The sequence below is a fragment of the Ipomoea nil genome, unplaced genomic scaffold, assembly GCF_001879475.1.
Source record: "Ipomoea nil cultivar Tokyo-kokei standard unplaced genomic scaffold, Asagao_1.1 scaffold0982, whole genome shotgun sequence".
Lineage (NCBI taxonomy): Eukaryota > Viridiplantae > Streptophyta > Magnoliopsida > Solanales > Convolvulaceae > Ipomoea > Ipomoea nil.
This window is the reverse complement of record NW_017617410.1, coordinates 1,256,583-1,270,021: the sequence shown is the minus strand read 5'-3', so window position 1 is coordinate 1,270,021 and position 13,439 is coordinate 1,256,583. Positions and strand designations below refer to the sequence as shown.

General features: G+C 36.7%; 1 protein-coding gene across 1 annotated transcript; it reads left to right on the top strand.

The window, feature by feature from the left end:
* Positions 1 to 3,209: 3,209 nt before the first annotated feature.
* LOC109179981 lies at positions 3,210 to 4,937 on the top strand. Its single transcript, XM_019329456.1, has one exon. The coding sequence runs from the start codon at positions 3,210 to 3,212 to the stop codon at positions 4,935 to 4,937; it is 1,728 nt and encodes a 575-aa protein (XP_019185001.1).
* The last annotated feature ends 8,502 nt before the right edge of the window (positions 4,938 to 13,439 follow it).

The window sequence follows — 13,439 nt, the reverse complement described above, 5'->3', positions numbered from 1 at the left end:
GGGTGGTGAAAGTCTAGAGGGGGGGGGGGGTGAATAGACTTTCAAGCTTTTTCAAAATAAATAACTCTTTGGTAACTTCAACTCTAAGTAACAAGTAAATAGAGTAAGTTTAAAACTGGACAGCGAAATAATAGAATGTAAAGAGTTATGCCCAACCAATAATTTAAATGCGCATGTAAGAAGGGTACAAATGATATGTAAATGACAGAGATATCTTGAATATATAAAGGAGATGGTGCACTCAATACATAATAACAATATTCAAGATTGTAAATAAATATCGTGTCACGTCAAACGTGTGACGAATGTTACATGCAACACATCAAACTTGCTTAGAATAATCCAATATTTAAGCTCGAGAAGTTTGAGTCACATGCATACGTAAAAACACACTAAACACGAATGAATAAGATTAACTGTGAATAGTAAACGGGTTAGTCGGATAAGATAGATAGATAGAGCAAATTATGTAAGTGCGGTATTTAAATGATGAGAGAAGCAATTTATAGTGGTTCGGAAGTGGCGTAATCTTCCTAGTCCACTTTTCTCCTTTCACGTCTAGGAGAAATTTACTATTTTCCACACACAGTTACAATAGTGAATAAGCGCTACACAAGCACTTCTTCCGGATGTCTTGCACACAGCTACACCCAACTCCGAGTGTCTCGCACACAGCTACACTCAACTCCAAGTATTTCGCACACAGCTATACTCAACTCCGAGTATTTCGCACACAGCTATACTCAACGCCAACCAAGTGTCTTGCACACAGCTACACTTAGCAACTACGAGTGTTTTTGCACACAGCTACACTCACTAGAGTATTTTGCACACAGCTATACTCTTTCTACAATTACAAATACAAAGGTAATTGTATCTCTCTCCTACTAGATTTGAGACTATTCAGACTAAGTCTCTAAGAATATTTGAGCACTTGCACTTTTGAATTTTGCACTTGTTTATCCGTGTGTATGCACCTCTGCTTGTATCTTCAAGTCTTCATGGCTTTTTATAGGCAATCAAATATATCCGTTGGAGTGGGATAATTTGATATTTTGAATTTTGAATCTTCATAGCCTGATATTGTTGACAATAGTAGATCTTCAATTTTGATTTGATTTGTCAACTTGCCTGACAAAATAATATTTTAACACAACTTGATTTTCTAGTTGTTTCTTAAAATATTACTTTAGTTGTCAATTTGAATATCCAACGAATCTTTGAAATAAATTCAACTGATAGAATTTATTTCTAGGATAAGTTTTTATATTCATGTCTTCATAAATATTTTTCCGTTCTGATCAAATATCTTCAGGCAATTTTGGATTCTTGTGGCATGTGGGCTGATCCAAAATAAATTCCTTCGAATTTATTCATATTTTGAACATCTTGCTTCTCTGCCACATTGTGCTCCTTTGACTTGAACATTGTGCTCCTTTTGATACATTGTGCTCCGTAGCACACATTGTGCTTGTCCGCATCGTGCTCTTTTGGTAAAACTGTGCTCCTTGAGGAACATTGTGCTTGTCCGTAAACTTGACTTAAAAAATAAGTCCTTGGGGGGGAATCGATCTCAAGTGTGATTGTTTTGAGTAAGGACTTCTACCATTTCGCCTTTAGGCTCATCCAATCATTTCTTGCAACGCCATTCTTTTATGCTTCTTTCTCGGATGAATACTCGTAGGACCAAAATTAATTTCTCAAATTAATTTTGTTCTTCCTATGGTAGATTCCTTTTGATTCGATATTCCGATTTATGATGCTTGTACTAAAAGATCTAAAACTAAGGGGATCTAAAGTACATTTGGCTCATCAAAACTTACAAAAAAATTCCTATCATATATGTAATATATCTCTAATCTGTATGTATTCGATGAAGATCTTTACGTATAACCGTATGCTTTGTCAGTAGCATTTAAATTATTGACGACTGAACAGATTCCAAGTTAATTGGGACTCCAAAAGGGGTTCTAGTTATAACTTTAGTTTTCAATTCCAATACACACACAATTATTTGTTACATTTATTATAAAATAAATCAGAAAATGTCGACTTCAAATTTTACATAGTCCAAACGGCACCGTTTTTACCGGGCGGGAAATTGCAGCAATTTCATTAGCCAAAATCTTATGGCTTTATTGTATAGTAGGATATCAATTTAGACTTTTAGTTAAAACAGAACGCATGTAGTCCAATACTATGGTTAAGTTTGGTAACCTTATAATCAGTCAATTTTAACTTATTTGATCATTATTAGCTGTTTGATTTGGTTAAACAACCCATATAAGTGTTTGATTAATTAGTTTTTGTAACAACTTATTGTTCCAAAATGCTAAAATTCATAAAACTGTTCAAAGTAGCTTTTTCAATCAATCTTTTGAAAAACTCATTGTATATGTAATTAGCTATTAGCTAACAACTCATTTACCAAACACTTTTCTACCATCAATTAATGCAATTAACTAGTCAAACTCACTAATCCAATCAGCTAACAGATATTTACCAAATACTCCCTATATGTTGTCTATGTATGTATTCACACTCTACCACAATGATAAGGATAAGATACCAATACTTACCGCTAAGTGATGATGATGAACTACTACATACCAAAAGGCAAAAGCATAAGAGGAGGAAGTAGCAAAGGTTGAATTTGAACCAAAAGGTGAAGAAAAAGAAGACTGGGTTGCAACAAAAACTCCAAAAGAAGTGTTGACCTCAGGTGAATTGTCAAAATGTTAAGTGCAAAAACCATGTCCTAATCATAATGGGTATTATAATCCAACTATGATTAGGATTAACAAACCTATTCATACACAAGCTAAGGATATCTGATCCTATAAAAGAAGTCACTCTCAATCACAAGAAATCACGCTTTCAACACCTAACTGTGAGCACGAGAGTCATTGAGAAGAGATACCAAAATTCCCTTGAAAAGTAGTACAAGTGTTTAGGTTACAATAATTTGATAGGATATCATATTGTGTAATCCCCGTTCCTTAAACTAAGTGTACTTTAAATATCAAGCTTTTAGTGGATTTAGGCAAATTCTCAATTCGAGAAGTGCCTCGCAATTTAGGGTTGTTTGCCCGAACTGCGTTATAAGTTTATTGTGTCACATCTCCAGTTTCAACATACACGAATCCATCATCTATCTTAATTTCAATTGGTATCAGAGCAGGTCTGCTCAAGTTATTAGCAGGATTCAAATGGAGTTCCCAAGAGAAGGTCTTTCAAACAATAGACCACCGGCTCTACTTGGCACAAACTTCTCCTACTGGAAAGCTCGAATGCAGATATACATTCTAGCACAAGGAGAAGGCGTCTGGAATGCAATAGAAAACGAATGGAAAACTCCAGTTGATGACAAAGGAAATACAAAACCTAGAGTTGACTGGAGTGAAGAAGAAAGAACTGAATATGACTTTAACTCAAAAGCTATGAATGCAATATATGGAGCGGTAAGCGAAGACACATTTAAGCTAATCGCATCAACTCGCATAGCCAAAATTGCATGGGGTATATTGTGCGATCATCATGAAGGAAACACAACTGTAAGACAATCTAAGCTTCAGATGATACAAACTGAGTTTGAAAACCTGAAAATGGAGGAGGAAGAAAACATCACCCAATTCAGTGCCAGAGTTTTAAGCATATCCGGAGATGCATTCAACCTAGGCGAACCTATACCCGAACATAGGATCGTCAAAAAGGTACTACGTTCACTACCTGGGAGATTCCAAATGAAGGTCACCGCTATCCAAGAAAATAAAGATCTGAACACATACAAACTTAGTGACCTAATAGGAAATCTTCAAACCTATGAACTTGAGATGTTACAAAGCCAGAAAAACAATGGTAAAGGAATAGCACTACAATCCAGACAAGAAGAGAACTCAGAAACTGATTCAGAAACCTTGGAGCAGTCAATCGCCCTATTGACAAAGAATTTTAACCGAGTTCTCAAAAAGTTTAACAAGTCCAGGAATAAAAATTTTCAAAACAGCCAAGGAAATTCTACGAATCAAAAACCATCCAATCCAAAGAGAAGAGATAATACAATTACGGAAGGAATACAGTGCTATGAGTGCAAAGGCTTTGGACACATTCAATCAGAATGCGCCACATACTTGAAAAGGAAAAATAAAACATATATAACAACACTGAGTGATGACTCAGATAGTGAAGAAGATGATAACAACACGAACTTCTTAGCCTTTACTGCTAGCCATGAAGACAACAAAAGCGATGACATGCAAGAGTTACTAGAGGCATACACTCAACTAAATGCCAAATGGGAGCAAATCATCAAGAAAAATTTGGAACTCATGGAAGATAATCACTATTTAAAGAATGAAAAAGAGCGAGTAGAGAAACAATACAATGAAACCCAGAACGAACTACTAGACCTCAAGAACAGAGAAACAAAACTGCTACAAGAAATTAAGGAGCTTACCGAAAGACCCGGGACTCCAAGTACGGACACCAGTGAGAATAACCAATCTGAAATACAGGAAGTGTCGCAACAGCACTTCCGACATCGAAGAAGAATAAGGTGCTACTATTGTCACAAACTAGGACACATCAAAGCACATTGTTACAAAAGACAAAATGACTGTTACTACAGACAAAACAACCGAGTATGGCTACCACACAACAGAAATAATAGCAAGAAAGTCTGGGTAAGAAAAGACCAAAATGTCGCATACACTTCCAAAACAAACAAGGAGCAAGATATATGGTATTTTGACAGTGGATGTTCCAGGCATATGACTGGAAATCCAGAAAATTTAGAGAACATACACTATAAAGATGAAGGATATGTTACCTTTGGAGATGGAGGAAAAGGAAAAATTATTGCAAATGGAATCCTGAATGTACACAGACTGCCAAAACTGTCAAAAGTCTTCTTAGTACAAGGGTTAAAAGCAACCTGATTAGCATAAGTCAACTATATGAAGATGAACTTAAAGTGGAATTCACAAAAGATAGCTGCAATGTTCTCAATCATAATCATGAATGTGTTATGATCGGAAGAAAATCCACAAATAAATGCTACACATGGGACGGTGATCTATCTTGCCTACAGACAACCATCAATCAAACACAACTATGGCACCAACGGATGGGTCACATAAACTTTCATGACATGAAGAAGGGTTTAAAAAAGGGAGTCTATCGAGGAGTTCCAACACTTGACATAGATGAAAACAAAAAATGTGATGCATGCCTTGAAAACAAAATAACCCGAACAGTCCATAAGAAGACCTCAGGAATATACACTTCTAGAATACTAGAACTACTTCACATGGACTTGTTTGGACCAACTCAGACAGAAAGCATAGGAGGAAAAAGGTATGTCTATGTAACAGTTGATGACTACTCACGATTCACGTGGGTAAACTTTCTTAAAGAAAAATCTGAAGCATTTACAACATTCAAGACTCTCATTATCAAAATTCAGAATGAAAAGGAGGGAAGAATAGGGAAAAATCATTCGCCTAAGAAGTGACCATGGAAGGGAATTCGAGAATTCAAAATTCAAGGAATACTGCATAGAAAATGGAATCCATCACGAGTTCTCCGCACCAAAAACACCCCAACAAAATGGGGTAGTTGAACGAAAGAATCGAACCATCCAAGAAATGGCAAGAGTCCTCTTAAATCACAAAAGACTTCCATCAAAATTCTGGGCAGAAGCAGTTAACACAGCATGTTACTTGATAAACCGAGTATTCATTCGAAAAGAAACTAACATGACACCATATCAAATCTGGAAAGGAAGAACACCAAATTTAAAACACACACATGTGTTTGGAAGCAAATGTTATATTCTAAACGATAGAGAACCATTGGGAAAGTTTGATATCAAAGGAGATGAAGGGATCTTCTTAGGATACTCCTCAAACAGCAAGGCATATCGAGTATATAACCTTAGGACAGACACTGTCATGGAGTCTATCAATGTGGTGGTCAATGACACAACAGAAGATTCCCCCACAAATGATGAAGAGATAACTGTTGTTGAAACAACAGTTCCAACATCGCATAACCAGAATTCTAAATCAGAATCATTAGAAAAAGAAGAAGCTGTAGATCCTGAAGAAAAGATAGAAATCCTCACCACTGATGAGACCAGGGTACAGAAAAATCATCCAATAGAAAACATTATAGGAGGACTAAATGAAGGAATTAGAACTAGAGGAAAGAAACGAGACTATCAAAAATGGAAGAAGGAGACTATGACTACTGCTACACCTCAAAAATTGAACCCAAAAACATTACGGAAGCATTAAAAGATGAATTTTGGGTAGGAGCTATGCATGAGGAATTACAACAGTTTGAAAGAAACAACGTTTGGCAGTTAGTCACTAAACCAGAGAATGCCAATATCATAGGGACAAAATGGATCTACAAAAATAAAACAGACGAACAAGGGAACGTTATACGAAACAAAGCCCGACTAGTAGCACAAGGATACACCCAAGTTGAAGGGACAGATTTTGAGGAAACATTCGCTCCAGTGGCCAGGATTGAATCAATCCGGCTTCTCATAGCAGTAGCCTGCATTCTCAAGATAAAACTCTACCAAATGGACGTAAGGACGTTATTCTTAAATGGATGTCTAAAAGAAGAGGTCTATGTTGCCCAACCAAAAGGGTTTGAAGACCCCCATTTTCCACAAAGTGTTTATAAACTCAACAAGGCACTGTATGGTCTAAAAAAAGCACCACGAGCATGGTACGAACGTCTCACAGAGTTTCTAATCAAAACGGGATACAGAAGAGGTAGCGTGGACAAAACTCTATTCGTCAAACACTATGGCCAAGACATAGTAATTGCCCAAATCTATGTTGATGACATAGTATTTGGATCAACACTTGAGAAGCACAAAAATCAATTCATCACCAACATGGAAGGAGAATTTGAGATGAGCATGGTTGGAGAACTAACCTATTTCCTAGGTCTACAAATCAAACAACAAGACAGTGGGATCTTCATATCACAAAGCAAATATGCAAAAAACCTAGTTAAGAGGTTCGGACTAGAAGAAAGTAAAGTTGTCAGAACACCAGTTCCAACAACAGAAAGAATCACAAAAGACATAGAGGGTAAACAAGTTGAGCAAACCCTATATCGAAGTATGATAGGAGGACTACTCTATCTAACTGCTAGTAGACCAGATCTAAGCTTTGGAGTAGGAATATGCGCAAGATATCAAGCAAATCCTACTGAACAACATTTAAAAGCAGTAAAAAGAGTCATTAAATACGTTAAAGGAACCACCGAATTAGGATTATGGTATTCCTTTGATACCAATCACCATCTATCAGCTTATTGTGATGCCGATTGGGCAGGAAACCTAGATGACAGAAAAAGCACCTCAGGAGGTTGTTTCTTTCTAGGAACGAATCTCGTATCTTGGATAAGCAAAAAACAAAGCTCTATATCATTGTCAACAGCCGAGGCAGAATACATTGCAGCCGGGAGCTGCTGTACACAGTTACTTTGGATGAAACAAATGCTAGAAGATTATGGAATACATCAAACAACTATGACCATACACTGTGATAACAAAAGTGCAATAGACATCTCCAAAAATCCAGTGCAACACTCAAGAACAAAACACATCGACATCAGACATCATTTCATAAGAGAATTAGTAGAAAACAAAATTATCAATCTCACACATATCAACACAGAAAATCAACTTGCAGATATACTAACAAAGGCACTTGATGGGAATAGATACGCTAAACTAAGAGCCGAAATCGGACTGTGCACATTGTAATCAAACACATGGGCAAGTCATTCTTTATATAGATATTCATATATATATATATATTAAAAAAAAAAAAAAAAAAAAAAAAAAAAAAAAAGGGTCCATACCATATTCCGGCCCAGCAATACTTAGTTTACCAAGCCCATTGGAGACAAAAAGGCCCAACATAAGTTGTCAGCAGCTTAATTCACAACCCGGTCCATTTTCAGACAATCCCCAAATCACTCTTCTCACACAATCGATTAATCACCCACGATCATCTTCCACATCTCACATACAAAGCAAAAATGGTGCGGACAAGAAACCAAAGGCAAGGGAAGATACCCCGGAAAGGAACAGCTCAACAGTTCGCCGGCACCGGAGTTCCATCCAACCCGGTACGCATTGAAGAAGAAGAAGCCTCCACCGTCATCATGGACCCGGTCCCCATCTCACAAGTACCGTTCGAAGAAATCCAAGAAATTCGAAACCCTAGTCCAGGTAATCTTACAATAGATTTACATGGAGATTTCACAATTTCTTCACCCACTATGGATGAAACTAGAGACAATGTTCATTGTACTCACGAAGAGGAAGAAAATCCCAATGTTGAACCCTCACCTCCACACCACCCTCTGTCCGACCGAGAACAGAGGAGAAGGAAACGATCTGACCCCTACGAAGGGGCAGATCCTAGAGCAAAGAGGCCTAATGATTTTCTAGTTTCGGCTAGACCCCCCCGAGGAACCCCCAACATACCTCCTCCAAGAAAAGACAATACTAAGAAACAGAAAGAAAAAAACACAGAGGAAGAAGATGAATGGATACCTGATGACACAGAATTAGTAACAAAACCCACATAAGGAAAAAGAAGGAAACTAACTACCAAGGAGAAAGGGAAACAAAAGATTATTAGTTGTGCTGACCTGTCAAAACTGCCAAAGCCCTATAGTCCAAAATTTCTGACTAGGGAAAATGCCAAAGGATGGAATAAACTTGTGGAGAAAAGCATCATCAATCAGAAACTTCTAGAACTAGAAAAGCTGGAAAATCATGAACAAATATCTGATGCCCTAACCAAAAATCAACTTCTAGGGTCAGTCATGAATATATACCCTATGAGGAGCAAGCTATCAAGGAATTTTATAGTAACCTTACCAAAGCTACAACAAATCCCACTGATCCAATGTTTGGAAAAATCTATCTAAGAGGAAAATTCTATGTGTTCAGTCCTGAAATCATCAATGAATACCTAGGAACACCTTCAGGGGACCAAAATATTCAACTAGAAAGTGAGCAGGTAGCCAGTGAACTTACAGCCGGAAATGTGAGTTTTGATAAAAACAAAATCAAAGCTGCATCCCTAACTAGCAAGTATGCTATACTACAGAAGATTGCTCTCGCCAATTGGATGCCATCACGACATGAGTCTACAGTCAAATGGAGCCTAGCACAACTACTCTACAAAATAGGGAAGGGGATCAAAATCAACCTTGGAGTTATTATTCACTCACAGATTGTACACTATGCAGAAAACAGAGACTCAAAAGTCCTACTAATCTTTCCGAATCTCATCTACTCCATTCTAGCCAAGCAAGGGTTAAAATCGCAAGGAACAAAAGTTCAAGTCAAAACCTTGAACACAACCATTAAACTAAAGAGAGGAACACACCAAAACGACCTCAAAGCCTCAGTTCCAGTAGATAATCCAACAGATCAACAAACACTAGTCAGATACTTCGAAAAAAGGTTAAAAGAACTAGATGATTCAGAAAAACAATTACTACGAAAACACATGGGGATCAAAGAAGAAAGAGCAGAGATACTACAATGGTTAACAGCCCTAAAAGCAGGTAATGAAGATGATAATCAAGAAGTTGAAGAAGGAGACAGTGGCAGTCATGGCCAAGAAGAAGAAGAAGAAAATGAAGAAGAAGACCAAGAAGATAATGAAGAAAATGGCCAAGAAAATGAAGAAGAAAGTAGTGAAAAATCAGACTGAACATTCTCAAATGTTTAGCAAAAAGGGGGAGAAAAATTGTGGATGTTTTGATCTGTTCTTGACACTCTCAAGATTTCAGGTGTTCTGTTTTGATGCAAACAGTCGTGGATATTTTTTATCTGTTCTTGACACTCTCAAGATTTCAGGTGTTCTTTGATGAAAACTGTTTTGACCTGTTCACAGTTTCTGTTTTGATGAAATCTGTTTTGATCTACTCTTGACACTCTCAAGGTTCTGCTCTTGATGTCTTGATCCATCTAAAAAATTATGGATGTTTTGATATGTTCTTGACACTTTCAGGTGTTATGTTTTAAACAGATTTCAGGTGTTCTAATGCAAACAGTTTTTGATCATTTTTGGCACTCTCTAGGTTCTGTGTTGATGCCATGATCCATCTACTATAACTTCAGATGGTGGATACTTTGATGTTTTGATCCATCTGGAATGAACCATATTTATGGAACTATAGCTTCAACTCTGATCTAGGGAGATGACAAGAAAAATAACACATCAAGACAAGGATCAAACTAAGGGGGAGACAACAAGTCAAGAACCAAGTCTAAGGGATCTAGGTTTTTGCAAAAGTTTGACAAAGGGGGAGAGTGTTGACCTCAGGTGAATTGTCAAAATGTTAAGTGCAAAAACCATGTCCTAATCATACTGGGTATTATAATCCAACTATGATTAGGATTAACAAACCTATTCATACACAAGCTAAGGATATCTGATCCTATAAAAGAAGTCACTCTCAATCACAAGAACTCACGCTTTCAACACCTAACTGTGAGCACGAGAGTCATTGAGAAGAGATACCAAAATTCCCTTGAAAAGTAGTACAAGTGTTTAGGTTACAATAATTTGATAGGATATCATATTGTGTAATCCCCGTTCCTTAAACTAAGTGTACTTTAAATATCAAGCTTTTAGTGGATTTAGGCAAATTCTCAATTCGAGAAGTGCCTCGCAGTTTAGGGTTGTTTGCCCGAACTGCGTTATAAGTTTATTATGTCACATCTCCAGTTTCAACATACACGAATCCATCATCTATCTTAATTTCAAGAAGTACCACAAAAAACAGAGCTTGTTGTTTGGGAACCAAAAGGCGTAGCTGCAAAGGGATTGCTACTTTTGTGCCCAAAAGCTGATTGTGAACGAAATGGGCTAGTAGATGACTGCCTAAACGCTGTTACATATACCAACAAACAAATTAGTGATAAAACCGATTACTTCTTGTGTCAACATCATATGAATATACATCAGAAAAAATCCATTAAAGAATACAAATTTATGTTGTTGAACAACTTTTAAAGACGAACATAAGTCAACAAAGATGTATTTGTGAAGAGAAACAAAATGGCATTGGAAGTTCAAAACACTTGCGGCTAGCTTGTTGACCCAGACATGGTCCCTTAGGCAAATTATTCTGTGGAACCGTGCAGTGGTGGACCCAGAAAATAATGTGAGTGGGGGCGTACTTAACTCCATATCTCATTTTGCTTCTAAGAAAAAAATTGCATCTTCCACAATTTTGTATGAAGAATTCGCCACGACTTTAGAATTGTCAATGATAAAATATCAAACATGTATAATATGGTTCAAATTCATTATAAATTATAATACAATATTTATGATAGACTATAAGATAGTTAAGGGCGGAGCCAAAACTATACTTGTGTAGGGTGAAATTTTAAAACACTTTGAAATGTTATAAAAATATTTATGACAAAATATAAAACATAATCGATTAGATAAATTAAAATAGTTTGAATAGAAAAGACATTATATTCATAAATACTTATTTTAATGTTCTTTTAATTAGATCAACTATAAATTATTCTAAATTAATTTGAATACAATGAAATATAATATAAACTTGTTGACTACATTAACTAAATGATTCACAAAAAAATTAGACATAAAAAAATATTTAATTTATTGTCACTGTGACTCTCTATTGTATATATTCACATCATCTGATCTCATTGTAATTAAGTTCAGAAAATACAATACAATCAGTTCTCATCTGGTATCAGTTAGCTAGGGTTCATGATAATTATTATTGCCATGAATAATTGTTATTGGCATGCATAATTATTATTTCGATTGTTGGTGAATGTTAAGAGCAGCACATGGGCCAAACTAAAGTGAAGCAAAGAAATCTTTGAAGTCCGCAAGCTTAGCAATTTCTTCGACGACAGTGAATTTCTTCGCCAGCAAGCTTAGCAATTTCTGAAATCATGCAACAACGCGGTGGCAGTTGGAATCGTTATAGTCCGCATCGAAGTCAGCAACGTGGCAATAGTGGCTTTAATATTCAATGTCAAATTTGTAATGGTTTCGGTCATACATGAGCCAATTATTTTCGACATTATGATGATCCCTGTCAAATTTGTAAAGGTTTCGGCCACACGGGAGCCAATTGTTTTTGGCGATATGATGATCCGTGTCAAATTTGTAAACATTTTGGTCACACGGGAGCCAATTTTTTTTGGCGCTATGATGATCCGTGTCAAATTTGTAAACGTTTCGGTCACACGGGAGTCAATTGTTTTCGGCATTATTCAGGGGCTCCAGGTTCTCAGGCTAATTTGGTGTTTCAAAATGGTTTAGGTGCTAAAACCTCGTCAAATTCTCATACTTGGGTTTCGGACACTAGAGCCACAAATCATGCAACTCCAAACATAGCTGCCCTTTCTACCTCGGAGAAGTACACTGGTAATGACACTTTACGTGTCGGTGACGGTATGGGTTTATCTATTAGTCATGTTGGTCATGCCTCTTTTAATACCCCTTCTAGATCATTTACATTGTCTAATATACTTCACGTTCCACGTTTGTCTCATTCTTTATTATCTGTTCAGAAGTTTGCATCCGATAATAAAGTTTTTTTTTTGAGTTTCACCCCTCTTTTTTTGTGGTGAAGGATATCAATACCAAGGAAATACTTCTTCAGGGAAATAGTTCAGGGGGACTATACACACTTTCATTACCTAGTTCGTTTCCATCAGCGTTTCTTTCTGCTCGTGCCTCGGCTTCCACTTGACACAATCGTCTAGGTCATCCTCATAACCGTATTCTTAGCCATATACTTTGATCTTGTTTAGTTAGTGGGTCTCGTGATAATATTCGTTACAATAACTCTTTATGCAATGCGTGTCAATTAGGTAAATCTGCCAGTTTTCCCCTCCTTCGTGTTGTTTCCTCTAGTTCTCAAGTACTAGATCTTATTTACACAGACATTTGGGGTCCTGCGCTCACTTTATCTACTTCTGGCTTCCGTTACTTTGTGATCTTTGTGGATGAATATTCCCGTTATACATGGTTCTTCCCTATGAAATTAAAGTCTGATCTTTATTTCATCTTTGATAAATTTCGTACTCTTGTTGAACAGTCCTTTAATTGCAAAATTAAGGCCATTCAGTTTGATTTAGGTGCTGAGTACAAAAAGTTGCATTCTTCGTTTGTTCAATTAGGAATTCAACATAGACAATCCTGTGCCTATACACATGAACAGAATGGTCGTGTTGAACGAAAACTTCGTCACATTGTTGAAACTGGTCTGGCTCTTCTAGCTCATGCCTCTGTTCCTTTGAAATTTTGGGATTTTGCCTTTGAGACTGCTGTCTATTTAATTAACAGAATGCCATCGTCTATATTAAATAACTCCACTCCTCA